At 49.9% G+C, this 20,022-nt stretch overlaps 1 protein-coding gene across 3 annotated transcripts; it reads right to left on the bottom strand.

The window, feature by feature from the left end:
• Window positions 1-3,486: 3,486 nt before the first annotated feature.
• TNFAIP3 (TNF alpha induced protein 3) lies at window positions 3,487-18,661 on the bottom strand. Of its 3 annotated transcripts, XM_077143273.1 has the most exons (9): window positions 18,524-18,661; window positions 15,203-15,512; window positions 11,786-11,976; window positions 11,032-11,179; window positions 10,710-10,883; window positions 9,744-9,924; window positions 7,802-8,691; window positions 7,013-7,194; window positions 3,487-6,365 (listed from the first exon to the last, which is right to left on the bottom strand). In XM_077143273.1, the coding sequence occupies exons 2-9, from the start codon at window positions 15,495-15,497 to the stop codon at window positions 6,081-6,083; spliced, it is 2,346 nt and encodes a 781-aa protein (XP_076999388.1). In that variant the 5' UTR covers window positions 15,498-15,512; window positions 18,524-18,661; the 3' UTR covers window positions 3,487-6,080. The 3 variants fall into 3 exon arrangements, with proteins under 3 accessions (XP_076999388.1, XP_076999385.1, XP_076999386.1); XM_077143270.1 differs by lacking the exon at window positions 18,524-18,661 and having other exon boundaries at window positions 15,203-18,509; XM_077143271.1 differs by lacking the exon at window positions 18,524-18,661 and having other exon boundaries at window positions 3,488-6,365; window positions 10,710-10,880; window positions 15,203-18,509.
• Between the last annotated feature and the right edge of the window lie 1,361 nt (window positions 18,662-20,022).

The following is a 20,022-nucleotide window of genomic DNA, read 5'->3' as shown; positions in this document are numbered from 1 at the left end:
GATGTGCCGTGCAGTGGATGAGAGTCTGGTTGGGGCCTCTTTGGTAAACCATCCGCGTGGGCTTCTCTCAGTCCTTGGTTGATGTGACTTGGCTGCTGGGAGATGAAGCAACTTTTATTTGCCAGGTTGGTGAACGCCCCTGGTGGGGCTGACGAACCATCTTCTGCTCACCTGTCTTCTAAATGCCGTGAGCCGGCACAGTGGCTGCGTCCCTTCTGCTTACACAACTCTGTGAAAGGAGCGCTATTTTGGCTACTGGTGACCACAGCCCCTGGCTGCATGTTAGATTCACCTGTGCTTTAAAAAAAAAATCCAATACCTGGGCCCCTCCCCAGGCTCCTTAAGGATCAAAATCTCTGGGCTCACTTCTGCCTAAAAGCCCTCGGTTCAGTCTGTCTAACCTGTGCCCAGGGCTGAGAGCCATAAGCCTGACGGTTGATAGGAAAAGGCTTTTTCTGGTAGGTTGAGGGGACCAGTTTCCGAATATTGAAAACAAACAAAAAAACATTAAAACCAAGTGAATGGGTATTTCCTGCTTGAGGAGCCAGAGACTCAGAGGCACAAGACAACTTGCTCAAGGCTGGATAATGTCCAGCAATGGGGCTCATCTGTGGACCTCAGTATTCTTTGGCAAAATGGCAAATTGTTTTCAGGACATCTGGGAGGATACAGAACAGAAGCCAGTAGCTCCTCCAGACTCTGGTGAAGAGGGAGTAGGGGATGTGGGAGGCGGAAAGGGCGCCCAGAAAGCCTTCCCCAGAAGGGTAGAGAGGAAGAAGAAAGCACAGGCTTTTCTAGCAGTAGCCTCCAGAGCAGCTGGATGCAGGGGCCTCAGACATGGCAGGAAAACAGCAGAGCTTCTATTATTTAGCTTTTATCTCATGTTTTACTCCATATTTCGTAATGTGCCTGTGGTAGTTAGATTCAGTTGTCAACTTAGTCAGGTGAAGGTGCCTAGTTCTGTTGCTGTGGCCATGAGCCAGTGGTACGTGAACTTCATCTGTTGCTCATTACATCTGCAGTCGGCTAGGAGGTGTGCCTGCTGCAGTGAATGATGTTTGACTTAATTGGCTGGTGCTTAAATGAGAGATCGCAACGTAGCACAGCCTAAGCAGCTGGGCATTCCTCACTCAGCACTCGCAGCTCAGCCCAGGCCTTTGGAGATGCAGAAAGAAATCACTCCAGGGAAAGTTGTTGGAACCCAGAGGCCTGGAGAGAAGGCCAGCAGAGACCACCCTGTGCCTTCCCACGTAAGAAAGAACCTCAGTTGAAAGTTGGCTGCCTTTCCTCTGAAGAACTAACAAAATAAATCCCCTTTTATTAAAAGCCAATCCATCTCTGGTGTGTTGCATTCTGGCAGCTAGCAAACTAAAACAGTGCCAGATACACTTATAGAGTAAAATATATATAATCTATAATGAAATAAATGAACATACAATGGGAGGGAAGTGTAAAAAATTATATTGCTGGGGAAGCATGGTCACAGATGCCTAGAGAATATGGTTTGGAGAGATTCTTCTCAAGCAGCACTTGGGGAAGACCTGCCTGCCCAGGTACACTGGATACCTGCCTGAGGCAGGCATGGTGTGGGGATTTTCAAAACATCCTGCTGGTGCTTCTGATGTGAAGAGGCGAATCTGAGCAGAGGTCCTCCAAGTATGGCCTGGAGACCCCTGAGGCACCCTGAGACTGTTTCTGGGGCTCCACAAGACACAAACTCTTTTCATAACAATACTGTTTTCACATTCTGTCTCTTACAAGCATATGCTGGAACATTCCAGAGGCTCCATAACATGTGTTGATGTCTAATGGAGTGTTTGCTTGTGTAGTCTGTGCTTCCAACTTCTCCGTTTTAGTTTCTAAGATGGTACCGAGATGTAACACATGCACAAACAAAAGTTCTTTGGGATCCTAAATAATTTTTTATTTTTAACAAAGGAGGTGTGTTTTTTGTGGGGGTGGGGGGGCGGTGGCAAGCACAGACAGGGTCTGGGAATTGAACCTGGGTCTCCCACATGGCAGGCAAGAATTCTACCACTGAGTTATCCTTGCACAGCCCCTAAATAATTTTTAACACTGTAAAAAGTTCCTGTTCTAGAAAATTTTGGAAGCCATGGTATATATTTATAGTGGCAGAACAGACAAATGAATCTGCAAGTTGGTTCAAACAGTAAAGAGTATTGCATAACATGTTGGAAATTGAATGCCAAATGTTTTTGCTTTCACGTCATTTGCAAATACATTTTTAACCAGACATTCACAATATATGTATATTTTTAAAATCAATTTAAATGTATTATTGGTATAAAATAACAATATATAATTGCTATATGTATAATTGTTACGTTATATAAAACCTTAAAATTATAAGGTATTGGGATTTTAAAACAAGATACAGAGAAGGAATAAATTTACTTTATTTGATTGTTGGCACTGAAAAAGACACCTTGAGAAGACAGAAAAAAAATAGAAGATGGATAGGAAAATAACACTAACTATGCCTCCTAATTCAGGGCTAAATATGTTTTATTTACGTCTATCAATCACACAAAGATTTTTATGGAAAGTTAGCTAGTAAATCACTTTCTTCTTTGACGTCAATTCGTTGGGAAGGTGTGACGATATGTTAGTATTTCCAACAAATGCATTTAAAACCCACTGAAACTCTATTTTGGATGATTTATGAACAGATTGGAAAATTTGGCTATCAAGTTTGAGTGTTCAGATAAGAGAGTTTATAGACGGCACACCTACATCGTTTTTGGCAATGAAATCACATGCATGACAAGAGATAAGGAGAATGTAATTTGTCTCATTACGAGGAAAGCGAATGAGTAAATGCAGACTGCTGCAACCCCCGTCCCAGGTCTGGGCTGCTCAGGGAACACGTGCCCCCTCACCTCTTCCAATCCACATACCACACCTTAGTGAAATGTGATCTAAAGTATGTTGGAGTTCTCTGCATTGGTTTTGTATTATTTTTGCAAGTGTTCTGTAAGAATGAAGTTATTTCAATATAAGAAGTTTTAAAAATGTGATTTATATTGTTTTTCTTTAAAGTTAAAAACTAAATACACTCGGAGGCCTCCTGTGCTGCCTGGTTGCATACACTCCATGTTGGGTGCAACTAGTGAGTTTTCATTAGAAGAGAAGAATGAACAGGTCCGTGACTCACAAGCACAGGAACTAGTAGAGCTAGGAAACTAGTTGAAAAGGGGAGGCTAGGGCCAAAAGATGAGGAGGAGGCCAGGGTTCAAGGACGAGGAGGAGGCTAGAGGTCCAATGAGGGGGAGGAGGCTGGAGGCCAAAGGACAAGGAAGTGGGGAAGGCCTAAAACTAGAGCAGCAGCAGGAAGAGAGGACAGAATGGGTTTGTGAGACATTCTGGAGAGATACTTGGAAGTTCAGATGTGGACGGTGGGGAAAACCTAGAGGGGGCTGTGAAGGTTATAGCGTTCTTCCTCGAGCATGGAAAGAAGACATGGATAAAATATTATGAGTTCTGTGTTGGATAACCTGAGTGTGCAGCCCTAAAGGGCAGGGAGGTGACACTGACAATCTGCAGATGGGAAGCGAAGACAAGGGCAAATCAAAGACCAGTTCCATCTAAGACTTCTTTTTCAGCCCTCTTGGCCTTTTTTGGAAAGTTATCAAATTCTTGGAGAATCTGAAGAAAGCTTGGCTCCCTAGGGAAAGATGAAAGCACACATACAGTGGTGGGAGTCAGAGCCCTCCAGTCCTTGGGGATCCATCCTTCATGAGGGTGTTTGGGTTGCCGGAGGAGGGGGCTGGGGGTATCTCAGACGACTTCCCAGCATGGCGAGCCTGCGAGGCCAGAAGCCCTCCAAGCCTTGGGCCCCCTCTGGGTCATCTGAGCCCAGGAAACTGTCATCCTGCCAGCCTCCCTCCCTTCCTACTCTTTCTCTTCCCTCCCCTTCTCTGTCCTCCCCCGTCTCAGTCTCTTTCCCGGTCCCCAAAGCAGGATCCTATATAAGGACCTCACCTCTGCTGGGCCTCCGTGGGCCTCAGCGTTCTCGCCCTGAGTCCAGAGGCCACGTCCGAGCGTCCGGCGTGCCCCACGCCAGCTGTTATTTCCAACAAGCGCCTCGCACCACGCATGGCTGAGAGCTGTACCCGTGGCCCAGGCGTACATCAAAATAAATTCGTTTGGGGCGCATGTTCTTAAAAATATCATTCACAACTGACAAGCACCAAGATTTGTTCTGAAATAATTTATTTTTTAATACCAACTCTTGTGAAAAGTTACATTATTTAGAAAAACTTGAGGAAATCCAATAAAGAGTAAAGAGCATTCTATTCGGGCTAATTAAATGTGCAAATTTCAAATACTTCCTACAAAAAGTATAAATAATTCCATTGTTTTCACATTAAGAATGAAAATATCGATAAACGCAAAATATTAAAACACTACCTTTTCAAGAACTAGGTGGAAACATTGAAGTTTATGTGCTATCTTTAGAAAGAATTGGGAAAGATCTGTCAGGGGAAAAGACTGATGTGAGCTGCAAGTGGAAAACAACTGTCAATCAGTAGAGGCTCCATAGTCATGGACCCTGGTTTGCATCCAGGCCAGAAACCAGCAGACTTTACTTCTGGGGGAAACGTGTTTCCCCTCTTTTTCTTACAGCAAGTAAGACAGTAAGAAAGCACATGGGGAAATGCAGGCCAAGGACAGGGAGCTCCTCCTGGCTCTCCTGGTCACTAGGCTTTGCCGTCCCCGTGCGCTGTCACTGCACACAGGACGCTGCCCAGCACCAGAGGACCCAGCATCGTGGAGGTGCGTTTCCCCGTGACCTCTCCTAACCTCTCCCCGCTCCTTCCCCATCTCATCTCCAAGGAGGTAGGCAAGTGGGGTACAGACAGAGCACCAAGAACAGTTTCTTATCGTGCTGGAAAGTGACTCTGGCCAAAGTTTTGTAAGAAGAACAGGAATATAGTAACGAATTCCCTCTTGACGCAATTCCTTCTTTCCCAGGGAAGGTCACCAAAGCGTATGTAAGAGGCCAACTCCCTACTGAGGTCAGGCACGCACCTGCTTCTGAAACAGGGCCCAAAGCAAAAGGGACATCTCGAGAAGACAAAACAGACTCTTCCCCAGAACAGAGGAAATATCTTCATTTAAATAATCTTGACACTTGTCATAAAATAAATAAAGTGAATCACACAGACACAATTTGGAAGCTTCCTTTAAAAAGGCAGCTGGTCAAGTCCATGCAAGCTTTGCATACAGGTGGTGCCCCAATGACAACCAGAAAATAGGTTATTCTGAGTCTTTCTACAATCTCTAGGGCAGCACCTCAACGTCATCAGAAAGTCCCCTCACACAGAAGATAAGGGTTTATTTTATATGCATACACTTTCACCTGCACGTCAGGGCAAGCTCACCTCTTCAGAAGTGAAGACAGTGAGAATCAACAGGTACACAGCTTCCATCTCCGATATCCTGCTTTTTTGAAAGGTATGTATTATCAAGAGCAGCTCATTTTCTTTTCAGTGTGAACTTCTTCTTCAGTCTCAGCAGCCTCAGAACCACAGTCCAGGGCCGTTCCGGTTTGGATAAGTCATAGGAAAGGAAGCAGGCAGGGAGGGAGGCTCCAGAAACCGTGACACTCTCTGGACACCTCTGATTTTCCCTGAGCTTCTGCTACAGGCCCGTGAGCCAGGGGTCCAGGGTTTCAGCTCCACTGTGTCCGGGCCCGCCTGATGGGCCCCCATTTTCCCTGGCCTGCAAGATGACGGAGCTGTGCTGATGGGCAGGATGCAGGGGTCTGGCCCCTCCGGGGACCACTCCACAGCCATCAAAGTTCCTGGCCTTCCTCTTGGTGGGAGAGGGAGCCCCGGGCTGCCCCTTGCCACCATCCCCTGCCAGCCACAAGCTCTGCTCTCGGGCCAGACAGGACCACTCCCAGGCCGCCCGGCCTGAGGTCACGGCCCCAAACATGAGCTTATCTTTCCTTCCTGTGCGCAGAGGGACTGGCCTACGGTGCCACGCCCTGGGGTGTAGCGCCACGCTGGCCACTGGCTCTCGGCCCTCCAAGCAGGGTCAGCCCCCGGGCACCCCTAGCCGTACATCTGCTTGAACTGGAAGCACTCGTTGCAGTAGCCGTTGCACTTGGTGTTGCCGAAGTGGTCACAGGCGGGGGCTCGGCAGCGCTGCTTCGGGGGCTCTTCAGGCAGGGGCTCAGCCCGGCAGGTGCCTGGAACCCCTCGCTGGCCGAGGTGCTGGCACTCCATGCACAGCTCTTCTCCGCGACAGGCCAGAATGTTCTTGCAGGAGGAGCGAGCACACTTGGGTCTGGAGGTGCTGGCAGGGGCGCGAGGCGCATCTCTGAGCTGGCTGGACCTCTGCTGGGAGAGACACAGAGAGCTCAGGGGATGCACAGCAAGGTTCGAACAAGAGCTTTCGGGGAGGACAGCACCTGCCTGGCCCTGGTGACCAGAGACCATGGACGCCTAGGAACGGGGGCTTAGCAAGGACATCCCTCCGAACTCGAGGGGTACACCCAGCCTCAGGAAGGCTAAGCAGCACCTGCAGAAGCTGGGCCTGTGTGCTGCTTCTATGACATCTAAATAAGCTGACAAAGTCTGCTTTCTGATGTGCCACCAAGTGGAAGCCCTGGGACATCTCGCCTTCTCCTTTCCCCCCCTGGCAAAGGATCAGGGATGTAAGGAAGCCCCGACTTGCTCAGAAGTCTGTGTTCTCTGCTATAGACCAGAGGAGCCCCTGACTGCACGCTGGCATTTGGGGGACTCTAGGAGGCTTTCTTTTAGGGCTGACTTTATCTGCTTTTTGAAATGAATTCCCAAGCCTACGGGGGCCCTGGAAAGCCACAGTGGCTGTGGCACTGCAACCCCAGGCCACGGCAATGTGGACTCATTTCCCAAGTTCTTCCCCAGACCTCGGCAGTCTGCTCGGCTGTCAGAGCAGAAGGACAGCGACCATCTGGCGAGGGGGCCCAGCTGGGCAAGGGGGGACCCGCCAAAGGTCTCACCAGCTGCTCCTCAGTCCGTTTGGCCTCGTGAAATCGCTTGCTCTGAGCTTCAATGAAACACTTCTGACAGTAGCCTTCAAACATGGTGCTCCCCAGGGTACCGCACTCTCTGCCCAGGCAGGGAACAGCGTTCTGGAACCTGGAGGCTGTGGAACTGGCTTTCCCAGAGGCAGCAAGGAGATCTAGAACAGAGAGGACACTGATCAGTACCATGCACGGGCCACTGCATAGACACGGAGAGGCGAGTCAGGGCCCAAAGCCGACGAGGCCAGCTTTAACCACACACACGAGACCAGCCTAGCATCAATGCCACCCAGTGAAAGTGAAGCCCTGCTAGGGTCCAAGCATCTTTGGCTGTGGGATGTGCAGCCCACAGATCACACTATGGAATGAATAACAGATGCTAATGCCATTCTCCTTTGGAGTTACAACTTTCTAAAACCGTGAACGGTGGTCATCTCAGCATCAACCCACCCCACCACCAGCTACTGCTCTTTATTCTATCAAGCTCTCAGAAGAAGTCTAATCTTGTAACTGCCCAAACATCCAATGACCTTTTACAGACAAATTCCATTAGCTCTGTCTTGGGGCATTTTTGATTTTGCGAACATGGCATTCTGAGAGCCGAGGCATCCCCTGTGCCTCTCCTCCAGCCCCGTGGGTGGGAAATCCAGGCAGCTCTAACCGCTCCACCCAGGGGCCCAAATGGCCCCTCTCCCTGATGTTCAGAACAGAGTCCCTTCTGTGCAGACACTGCTGCACAGGGAGATCAACGTCTGTTTCACTCACGTTTGTTTTCTCTGTACTCGATGAAACACAGCGTGCAGAAGCCCTTATTTTCCGGAGTCCCAAAATACATGCAGCCGGCCTTCCTGCACTTGCTCGTGCCCGCCCTGTCTTCGGGAGTCCGTGCGGCCTGCGCGAGGCAGCCAGGAGGGACGAGGCTCTGGACGGGCAGCTGGGAGGGGTCCGACTTGGATCGCTGGTGGCAGGAAGAGGGGATGCCTGAGCTGGGGTTGGGGGCGAGCTCTGTCGTAGTCCTTTTGAAGCAAGCGCTGCAGATCCCATTAAACGTCCTGGTAGCGTCTTGGAGGCACGCGCGGCACTTGCCAGGATCAAGGTGCAGGGCGGGGTCCGTGTGGTGGCCGGTGCCCAGCTGCCGGGCATGGTGGCAGCGCTCGCAGAAGCCGTTGTGCTGGACGTTGAGCGTGAAGGGGCAGCCGGGGCTCTTGCACTTCATGGCGGTCGTCTCACTGAACAGGAAGAGGCTGGGTGCGGTTGGGGGCGCCGAGCGGGGCCCCCCAGCCAGCTCCTCCGAGCCCCAGCCGAAGGGCTCACGTCCCTCCTCCCAGGAGGCCTCGGGTGCCAGGACGGGCAGTGCCTCCGGGCCCGGCTGCGAGTGCTGCTCGCGGGGCTTGCTTTGGCGCTTCTGCCATCTCTCGGCGCACTCGTGGCACAGAGGCTGTGTGTTCACCGACATGAAGAAAGGACAGTTTGGCGTCTCGCATTTCACATCCATGAGAGAGAGCTGGGGGACGGGAGGTTCTAGGGAGCTCTGGGTGTGCGCCTCTCTCCGTCCCCGCTCACCGTTTTCCTGCCACTTTTTGTACTCGTGCTGAACAAGTTCAAAGTAATCGTCCACCAGATTTATTTCTTTGGGTAGGTTAGCTTCGTCCAACCTAAAGATCAAGAGGAAAAAGATGAGAACACATAAACACACCACGCCTAATCTTCATCCTTAACACACACAGGAGACTGAGAATGTGGATTCTGCCAGTTAACCCACTTTCCATTATTGTAACCATTCACTGAAATGCAGGACAAAATACAGACGACACCATCCAATACACCCAATTCCAGGCTCTACAGTCAAATACATAGTCTGCCGAGAGGGTTTTCCTATTTGTAAGACCCAGGTCTCATTTACTCAACGATGTTCCACCCCAATCTGCAGATAATCCTGGAGAAAGTTCTACCCTAAGCTGACTCCATGACTTATTGGTTCACTGTTACTTTAAGAAGTCCCTTTTATTTTTCTAACTTCTCAGAAATAAAATTCTGAGAAAAAAATAAAGCTTTTATTTTATAGGACATACTGCCTTGGAACTTGGCATCCTGTTGATATACTCAGGAATCTCTGTCATTCATTAATCCCTGCTTTGAGAAGTGGATTCTCAAATCCCCTCATTGTCATTCCTTACGCTAAGAAACAGGCTGCTTTTGAACATAAATCCAGAGTTTAAATATCAAGCATCTGTACCGTATGCACTCTGGGTCTTGTGTCCCATTTCCATGTGGCAAAAATCAAATGGTCCTACATCAACCCATCCTACAACAGGCTGTGTCTGCTGCCTCTTACCAAGGAGCCAAGGAAATAATTTTTGTTTTCAACAGTTTTTCACTTCCCAGATGTTTTATTATGCATTAGGGCAACTTTATTAAACGTTACTCTTGATATAAACACTTTTAAAACATACAACTCTGACTCTAAGCATCCTAATATCCAGAAAATTCACAATGGATCAGTTACTCGTTCCCATATGAAACTAGTGCTGCCTAAAGTATCCTCTGAATCACACACTGGACTCTGAATTTGCTTAACGTTGGAGGGAACTGGTTTCAGATAACTTCACTACTGAGCTCTGGGGTAGCCACAGCTTAGGTGGCTGAAGTTGTAGAAAGAGTAAAAGATAAAAAAAAAAAAGAACACAATGGAGAAGAAATTGCTTACTTTGCAGCGTTAATCAAGTGAGTTGTGCCATGATCCCAGCCTTGGACCGGGATTCCTAGAACCATCAAGTATTCTTTTAATAGCTTTTCCTTCATCTCATTTTCAGGATCGGTCAAAAAGTGAACTTTGAAGTCTTCAAATCTTCCTCGGTCTCTGTTAACAAGTGGAACAGCTCGGATTTCTGAGGGGAAACATAACATGCAAATGAGCATATAATGGTTAAAACCTGTAAATACAGAAAGGGTGCAATTAAAGAATGGAAAAGTATTGGCAAGCCACAGCTGGACCCAAATGGGAAAGTAAGAGGCACTAGACGCGAATATAAAATGCACTGTGCTTCTAAGAATCCCACGGTGTATCAACTGGTTGGCAGTCATAGCAGCTTTCACTGGTAAAGTTTCCAGGCTTCCTGAATGGGGCTGACCCGAGGCTGAATCTGGGCTTTGCCACTACAACACTATGTGACATCAGACTGGTCATTTAACCTCTCTGAGCTACAGCTGCCTCACCAGTGAAAGGACCATGACAACCATATCTCACAGGGATGCAGAGGGGCACAAGTGGAGTAAAGAGTGTTGGTGGAGTACTTAGCATAAGGCCAACTCCACATGAGGCTACCTACTACGAAAATAGCGAATGTGGCCAGCATGCACCTGCTCCATGCCAAGAGCTGTTATAGGTGTTGGATGCCTGCATTTATCAGATGTATAATATATCTCCCACCTGCTACAAACCTGCCACCTGAATGTGCATCCCAAGCCCTGACACTCAACAGCAAAAGGGGGTATTATGAGCACTGCTTTGTCATTATTGTCATAGTAAGTAAACAGCAGAGTGATCTAGTTAAATAAAAATAATATATTTAAGTAAAGCTACTTAAGTAAGGAGCAAAAGAGGAAATGCTGATGTCCGGTGGGAAGAGGGCATCCCCGTGTCTAAGGGAAGCCAGCCGCAGCGCCGCCTCACCTGGCCCACTGTCCCTCAGCGTCACCAGGGGGACGAAGTGCTGGTTGTGGTAGCCGAGAACGATGGGGTACCGGTAGCAATCCTGTGCCGGCCAGTGGAGGGGCAGGTAGATCCCGCCCACCTTCACGGGCGCAAAATTTGAACCCGACTCCAAACTTCGCAGCATTTTGTCTGCTTGAAGAGAGAGAAAAGAAAAATCAGGCCCTGGACCGGCTCTCGCCAAAGCGCATCTGGCCACTGGAGCACGCGGCTTCCTGGACAAGCACAGCGTGGAGGCGGGAAGGCCCCTGAGCACAAACAACCTGCTTGGTGGGCTTCTCACCTGAAAGGACAATGATGGGCCGCCTAAGGATGTTGGAAAGGACGAATATGTGTATTTCTTCCAGGGAGTTATACTGCAGCCCGCCGCGCGCAGCTGGCCGGTCCGCAGAGGCCATTTTGACGAGGTTGTCCCACTCCTCGCTCCAGTTCTGCAGGGGGCGACATGGATGCAATTTTTCATGTGAAAAAATAAATCACTCTACTGTTCTTCATTTTGATAACTTAGCTTTTTCCCTCCCCGTTTCTTGAAATAACCATTCAAACGTTCACACTTTTTCCCCCATTCTATTTTTCTTCCTTCACTCTCTTCCCACTACAAGGCAGTGGAGGAGGATGGGGACAGAACCTGCTTACATAAAACAAAACCCCTGATGAGGCATCAAATTAAAGTCCCTCATCCAAATGTTCACAATTCCAAGCCTGTGACCAAGCCTGGTGAGCTGCGTGGCTGGATTTGATTCTCTGGCTCAGCAAAGCCTCTGCAGGGCAATCAAACCAAAACCCAACAGAAACTCAACCCAGAAAAGTCACGGCACAAGTCCTTCTGCTAAAATGACAGCACCCACCACGGCGACTGCTCCCGGGTCCCCCCCTCGGGAGATGTTCCCGTGCTTTCCCCCCAGTGGCCTGTTAGCTACAGCCCCCAGAGTGGACCACGCACCCTGGGCCCCGTGGCGGCTGGCTCTGGGTCTTGGGGGCCCTTTCCCCACTGTGGTGCCCTGTGGGAAGATGCCTCATCGGGGGACAGAACATACCCGGGTGTCATAGCAGAGCCCCGTCTCCACGAATTCCTGGGATTTCAGCGACTCCAGCTGCCAGCGGAATTTAAAGTTGCGCGTGTCGGTCTCCTTGAGGGTGTGGAAGAGAGCCTTCCTGAGCACCAGGTCCGCGTCCTGGACGCCCCACAGGTACTGAGAGACCGCATGCATGAGGCAGTTCCCATCACCTGAGCACGGGAGAGAAGAGGAGGAGGGGGTCAGGGAGGCCCACGCCAAGCCTCCCTCCACGGGTCAAAAGCCCACCCGTGACCCTTCACAAGCAGAAGGCCATGTTACAGAACAAAATCCTTCTTTCCCTCTACCTTTTAATGGGTGACACTAACAACTAAGCCAAGGGGCCACGGCTGGCTACTTGTGAGGGGATCTTGGGGGAAATCCCTTCACTTTCCTGGGTATTTTGCTTCTGGCCATGATAACTGCTGAACTCCCATGCCTTTCCAACATCCTCTGACTTTCCCGGCTGTGGCCCTGTCCCAGCCCAGCTGCTCTCTGGTTCTGACGCTGCACAGCGCCACATGCACGAAGCAGGAAGCAGTCGGCTTGGGTCACCAGACGGGGTCCCGTCTGGCTATGACTCATTGGCCGGGACTTGACCATCCCCCTGGCTTTACGCTGGGAGTTTCCTCTCCTGGTTTGTGAAGTGGGGCTCACAACACCAGATTACCTACTGCCCACACCCCGGAACCCCAGGAATGCTCAATGTGAGTGCAGCGTTAGCAACGAAAACCTCCCTTCTCAAAGTTAAAGGGAGCCTGGATGCCTACTAATTTGAAAATAATTCAGTGTTCAGGGTTGCCGTTTTGGAAAAAAAAAAAAAACCTATTTTTAATGCCATTAATTTGTGACTTTTCCAGGCTAAAACATACAATTCAATACTGACAGCATTCTTCTCAGTCCCCGAACAATCAGCACTTTCAGGGAAATGTTTAAGATGATCATCTTAAAAGTTCTAACATCTTAATCTCCTTTGGTAATTGCAAAATTGATGCTATAAATAAATGCTACACTGTTTTCTCATACTACTCTGTAACTAGGACAATAGAGACACGTGTAATTTTATCCAATTTAAGTCATAGTAAGACTATTATTACTCTTTTTTCTCTTACTATATAATAATATATTACTGTATTGTATTATTTATTATAATATGTAATAATATATTATTATATAGTAAGAGAAAAAGGAAAACAAATAGCTATATCCAGAACCAGTATGCCCTCAATTTCCACACTTGGAAAGATGAGCTACACAAGTATTCAAACAAACAACAACAACAAAAGATCCCTAAGCACTGTACCCTGGCAGAAGTGTGGCAACTATTTATTGCATTCTGTTGAAATTTCCCCTTTGCAAAATCTAGAGCAAAGATAAGGCTTTTTTTCTTCTTCTGGTGCTTACTTTCAGTTCTTTATTGAGATGCACCAGTATGAAATTCCCTAAGTAACATCTGGAATTCCCCAGTGCTCAGTTATTTGACTAGCAATTGAGCAACAGCTATTGTACTTTTTGTTCTGGTTGTGTAGACATTTAAACTGCGAAGTGCACCCTGGACTTTCCAAGTGGGTGTGGCCGGGTGAGCTGGAAGAGGGCTACTCATTAGACAAGTGAAATCTCTTTAGCCAATAAACGCTGGAATTTTTCACATGAAGTTTCAATTTTATGCCACCAACTCCCTTCCTCATTCACCGCAGTCTCATATCCTCAAATGCATGCTTGTTAATCACCCCCTCCCCAAACAGCCCATTGATTTTGTAGAACCCCTTATGGGGGTGAGGGAGGGGTATAGGAAAAAGGGTGCTAATAAAAATCAAAGAAGAGTCATTCGTTTTCCTTCCTCCCAGAAATAGCTTTTCTCCTCCACCCGCCCTCCCTACCCCCCTTTTTAAAGAATTTTAAGGAATTTTCTTGGGAGTAGGGAAAAAGATTCTGAATCTAAAAAATCTCTATTTCCCAGAAAGTGTTATCAAAATGCACTTGCTTCTGTAGTTTTATTTGTAGCATGAATCCCGGTTGATTTAAACAATATAGCTGCAAAATAAGGGTTTTGCTATTTAGAGTCCATTGTTTTTCTTAAGGAAAGAGCAGGTCCCATCTAAAAATGCCAGTTAGAACTTTTAATGATGATGATAAGGGGACCCCTTTCTTCTGTCATATTTCTAATTCTCCAGAGTTCCTTTCTTTCCAACTCTACCCAAGTTGAATCCATCTCTTTTTGTGACAAAATGGGAGAGAGTTAAATCACAAACTGGCAACCTATGAGCCCCTTTGATGATAATTCCACGTCATCACCTGTTTCTGTGCCTCTTGATTTCAGCCAGGGCCAGGCAGACTCCAGGTGCCCAGTTCTCTCTACCTGTGCCTCTAAAACTCTATCTATGCTTCGCCAATAGAAGCAAGAGGTTGAGTGAATGCCCAAGACACCCAGGACCAAAGCAAGAGAACCACGTCCACCAATCACTCCAAATCACCCAAATCAAGAAAGACCAAAGTGAAGGTACCAATTAAGTTAATTAACTTAATGTTCTTATCATAATCATGGTCAACAAAGAGTATCTGCTCCTTGGTTGGGATGGTTTGGGATATCACTGATGTAAGAACACTTGCAACAAATATCAACATCCACAAAGTAGAATTTTGTGTCTGCATAAAGCACAATGCTTGGATGTTTCTTCAACCAGTACATGCTCTGGTTCAATGGAAATAATTAAAAAGCAAAACGGTGAGGCTTAAAGCCGCAAACAGCTGCTAGTGGTAAAGGACCACTAGGCAGTAGGAATGGACGGGAAGAAAAGCAGTGACTAGGAATTGCCAAAAACAGTGGCGGAGAGATCTAAAATCTGGGCTACAAATCTCCAGTATTTTCCTATTTCAGTTTCTGGGACCACAGGCAATAGAACTGAGGTTAGAGGGAGGGGCCAAAAGAAGCCCTGCTGTCCACAACAGCTATTCACTGGTTAAAATGCTTTGCATGCCATCAATTCTAGAAGTTAGGGCCAGCACAGGCATATTCTAATTATAATGGGGAAAAGTGGTAACAGCCAATTTTCACACCATGCTTTTCGTTTGAACTGAAAACCTTTTAATATTTCCATTACTGGGCAGAGAAGGGTATTTTACAGATGATTAAAGAGTCACAAGAATGAGACACACGTCAACTGCTTTACTGTGTATCTAAAGGTTTAGAAATGCATCCTTCAGTCCCCAGGCTCTCTGCTCTCTACTACACACAATTAGAGAAGATCCCCAGGAAAAGTATTCCCAGGAAATTTACCACGAGTCCCTCGCAGAGTTGCCTTGCTATAGCCTCAGCAGATGGGAGTCTTGCGTTAATGCTAGTGAAATTTAATTAATGGAGACCCTCTCCCAGACAGAAGAAGTGACAGCACATCTTACCGTTCGTTTTCAGCGCCACCAGCTTCCTGACTTCTCGACACCAGTTGAGCTTCCTCTGGCTTTCCAGGGCACCTTGGAAGTTTCTGTCGATGAGAGCTTTGTGGATCATCTCTCGAAACTGGGGACAAAACTGGCCCATCCTGAACATTTCCAGGGTGTATCGGTGCATGGACTTAAAATGGTGAATTATCCCATTGGTAGGTTTTAAAATATCCTCTGGAGTCCTCTCTCTTATCTTCACAGCTTTCCGCATATTGCTCAAATACAAAGCCTGAGGAAGAACTGGTTCAGCCATCGTGCCCCAGCACACCTGAAGAGAAGGGGGGAAAAACCACCCCGTTAGCCCAGCTTTGCCATCACTCCTACATATCTGCCTGCAGGACACCCCAGGGTTTGAGCCTGCCATTACCCTAACCGGTGGGCAAAAGATCTGTCACCTCTATTTCCAGGACACTCGCCAGCCCTAAAGATGAACTCACACTAGACTGTTTTAAAGATTAGTCTAAACAAGAGCAGGGAGGTGGGGAGTGGGCACCGAGGAGGAGGAGGAAGAGAAGGAGGAGGAGGAGGGGAATAACCCGGGTTTTCAGTCATGTCTCTCAGGTACTGGGCCGCCTCCTCCATCTCAGCTCCCATTTCATTCTGACGCCCTCCTGGACTGCCCCTGGGTGACAGGTGACAGGCATGGTGTGGCCAGCAAGCCTGGAGGCCCTCCCCCCACCCACCCTCCCAGCCTACCCTGCAATCCTTGTTCTGACACAGAGTCTTCGTTTCTTTCTTTTAAGCACTCTCTTCCTGTCCTAGGACACTAAACATTTGGGGGAAAAGCCTACGGTTTTTCTGCTGTCACCTTGGCTGCTGATCCACGTTTTCTCCTTGCACCAAAGACTGACAGAATTAAAACAGGCTGTTTTATAATCAACCAAGAAGCCTATTTCCAGCAAGCTGCCTTGCAATTAGTCAGCACCAGCAGTCGGCTGTCCTTCAGAACCTCTCCGCCGAGCCCCACAACGTCAGAATAATACGTAGGACAGAAAATAACAGAATAATGAGCTATGCGCTTCTGAGAGCAGGCACTGGAGTGCAGTGATTTCAACTCGACTGCCAAGCAAATGTCATCATCGTTCTCCAGGTGACCACACGGATGCATTTCCCACCTGGCCTTTCACCCCCAAATCTACAAACATCACCAACCGGTGGGAAGAAATGAAGGGTGGGAAGCAGGAAGAAAGGTCCAGCCAGGACTTATGAAAGACAGCCCACGCCAGCCGAGTGGGATGATGTGAAGCAGCGGGACGTGGGAGCTTTCCAGCCTGTAGCTGAGGAGACCCAGCTCCTCCTCACCGGCCCTTCTAGGCTGCCTCGTCACATATCCTAATTTCAGGAAGAAGACGTAGGTGATTTCAGGGCACAGGATGTTGCATATCCCATCCCTGTATGGCACTCTTTGTGCAGGCAAGTCAAGCTTCCATTGAGGAGGACACTGACCCCACAAAGCATGGAAGAGAAGCAGCCCAGGTTTTAGGGAGGCCACTCTGGGGTGGGTTCAGGATCTCTTCAAGTCATTGAAAAAGTGTTTTAACCTCTCATGGCCCACTCAAAGGAGAGAGTTTGCTTCTGAAGAGCAGGGAATAATTTTGGATTGAGATTCTTAATCTGATGGCCGAGTGGGACCTGGGACAAGTCATTCTCTTGGGAAGATGGTGACTGTCCTTTGAGGTTAGTCATTTGCTGCAGATGAAAGTGGGCAAAATAATAACAAAGGGACAAACACTGACGGGACAAAATACCATGCACACTTCTCCCAGTGGCAGAGCTAAAGTCCCTTTCACGATGTCATTCATTCATTCATCTGTCCATCCATCCCTCTAATGAGCACCATCTGTAGAAGTCAGGTGCATACTTGATGCTGACCTTACACCCCCTCCATGAAACCTCACAGCCCTTCAAGCCTGTACTTAAGGCAATGGAGGCCCAGAAGCAGGGGACCTGCTCAGGCCACTCGGCCATCCCTGGGGGGACAGCTTTGTCTAGAAGCCAGGTCTTCCTATGCCTGCCTGGAGCACCACACCTGAGGCCTCTCAGACAGACAGGCAGCCAAATGCTTTTAGACAAGCTAAGAATAGCCTCTTGTTTCTCTGTCTCTCTTCTCCTCAGAACCTAAAGATCTTTCTGCAAATATCTAAAACAGTGAGAGCCTCAGACCATAGGCAGGACATGCAAATGTTGGTATCACTGGCCAGAGTCATCTCACTCATAGATTAAACTCTCATAACAAACAATATTGCCTCCTTCAAAGGAATGCAATATGACTGGTAACTTTTTTTTTTAAACAGTTGTTGCCTCACTTTGACGTCAAGATAAATTCCCAATTTTTGTCACTAGGACCAAGGAGATGCTATAGAACTTATCACTCAAAGTCTCTGTCCCCCTGTTTTATTTTTCTACTTTGGGCACATATTCTTGTCCACAATGGGGATACTTATGAATTATTTATCAACAAATTCCTCACTAGATCCCCAAATTCAAAACTTGTGCAAAGAATCGCAAAAAAATCAAAGAAGCAATTCAGCCAATGAGATTGGGGCATGAGCCAGGCTGCTCTGTAATCTGGGACATCAGGGTCTCCAGCAAAACGCCGCCCAGTGCCGCTGGACGGCAGGCTTTCCAAGGACACATCAGTGGCAGGGAGAACTGAAAACCCAGCGGTCTGGGAGAGTGGTGCGCCTTCCTTTCCTAACACCGCGACTTTCCTGAGCGACCAGGTGGCAGGATGTGGGACGTCCCGGGCTGACAAAGACCGACTGCACAGCTTTCCTCGGCTGGATCCCCCAAAGGCAGGCCACGACCCACTTCTGCATGCAAACTTGCCTGACCCCACTGCAACCACAGAGCGTGAACACGCCCTCCCGCCCCCTGCACAGGGCACTGAGCGTCTGACCGCGGTCCCAGGACAGGTGAATGAACCGGAGCCCCCACACCCTGTGCCTGGCTGGGTGAGGACCTAAGCCCCCTCCCCGTCGAGGTCGCCGCCCTGAACGGGCCGGCGCCGCAAGGTCTGCGCAGAGGCCCGGGCTGTCGTGCAAGGCTACGTGGCGGCGGGCATGCAGCGCCCTAGTTCCCAAACAGACGCCTCCTGGAGCTCGGCGCCCGCGGCCCGCCGACCAGCCGGACGCTCCCCCCGCCAGCGGCGGCTCAGGTTCTCGGCGGTATGTGCAAGGAACAGACCGCCGGGGGGCGCCCAGGGCTGTCACCCCAACATCTGGCGCGGCATCTCTCAACCCGGACGGGCCCCTCCCGAGAGTCCCGCCAAGTACGCACCGGCAGCGCGTGGCCACGGCGCGGGGTCCCTTGTCGCGGCCCCCTGTCGCGATCCGAGGTCCTGGTCAGCGTGCTGGCCGGCTCGGGAGCCCCATGGACGCAGGGCCGGGTGCGCTCGCCGCTGGGCTCGCCGGGGAGGGTCGTGCCGCCGCCGCTGGTCTCCCGGCGCCCTCTGTCGCCGCTCCGCCCCCGCGGGCTCGCTGCGGGGCTGGCGCTCGGCGGGCCGCGAAGGCTGCAGACTGGGCAGTTCTCTATTCTCGCCTTTCTGTTTTAGGGCCCGCCGCCCGCCGGGGCTTTCCACTCGGGACTTTCCAGTCACGTGACGCCGCGGGGCCCGCGCTGCCCTCGCCGGCCACCAGGGGGCGCGGGGGGCCGCCCCGCCCCGCCCCGCCGAGAAAGCCCGCGGCCCGCCCGGGGGTCCCCGGTGAGTCACCTGGGCATTTCGGAAGCGGGCCCCACGTCACATCCATGTGGAAATCGCGGTGATGGGAACGGGAAACGAAATCGGGTCTTTTTCTCCGTTGCTTTTCTGCAGAAAATCAGCGGCTGTGGAGAAAAAGAAGGGAAATAAAAGAGAGAAACCCGAAAAACCACCCTGGTGTCCGGGAGCCGGGACGGCTTGCAGAACTCGGGGCTGAGCACGGGATGGGCTAGCCGGGGCCGGGCTGGCGGGGTGACCACCTAGTGACACCCCCGAGGCCAGGCTTCCTCCGAGGCCAGGCCGGGCTGAGCTGCAGTGAGCACCGGAGCAGCCCCCAGCCCTAGCCGGCTCCGGTGCCCCTCTCCATTTCTGCGGCCAGGTCCATTATCGTCCTTGCCTGTCCCCAAGGCCTCATGGGGTGTCCTTTTAGATGTTCTCACAACCAGCTCACCCCCAAGTACCTGTGACTGGTAACACCGTGCTAGCCCCCTCCCCAGGTGCTGCTTGCTGGCTAATCTTCCCCTGGGGGCTGAAGCAGTAGGGAAACCAGCGCACCTGGCCCTGAGGGCTGTGGGTTGGGGGCAGGGCACCAGGGCTCCTTTAACTGCCTCCGTGCCTTCTATGCCCAGGTGGCCCAGGCACCTGTTCCCCAGGTTGGGTGATCTAGAGCAGATGGAAACCTCTGGACCACTGCGCCCTTAAGTGCACTCGGGGTACTTGAAGATGCCCCCTCACCCCCCCCCCAACTGCTGGCATCTCTCCCCTTCCCTTTCACAAATGCTTTCTGCTGTCCACACTCAAGCATTGGCACCTCAGGCTGGTAGTATTACAATGGCGACATTTATCCAGAACTTACCAAATGCCAGACTCTTGACTAAATGTTTGCAATGTGGCCTGCCCTTTAAACTCCGCAACAACTCCACTTTGCAGCTGAAGCTATGGAAGCTGAAGAAGCCTATGCAAGCTGCCTAAGTCTACACCACCAGTCAGTGGCAGAACCGCGACCAGGACAGGGTCTGTCTTACCCCGGAGCCCAAACTGGCGGGTCTTAACTTCTAGGTCACCCCCCAGCGTCCAG

The sequence above is a fragment of the Tamandua tetradactyla genome, chromosome 25, assembly GCF_023851605.1.
Source record: "Tamandua tetradactyla isolate mTamTet1 chromosome 25, mTamTet1.pri, whole genome shotgun sequence".
Lineage (NCBI taxonomy): Eukaryota > Metazoa > Chordata > Mammalia > Pilosa > Myrmecophagidae > Tamandua > Tamandua tetradactyla.
This window is presented reverse-complemented; position numbering and strand designations above follow the sequence as displayed.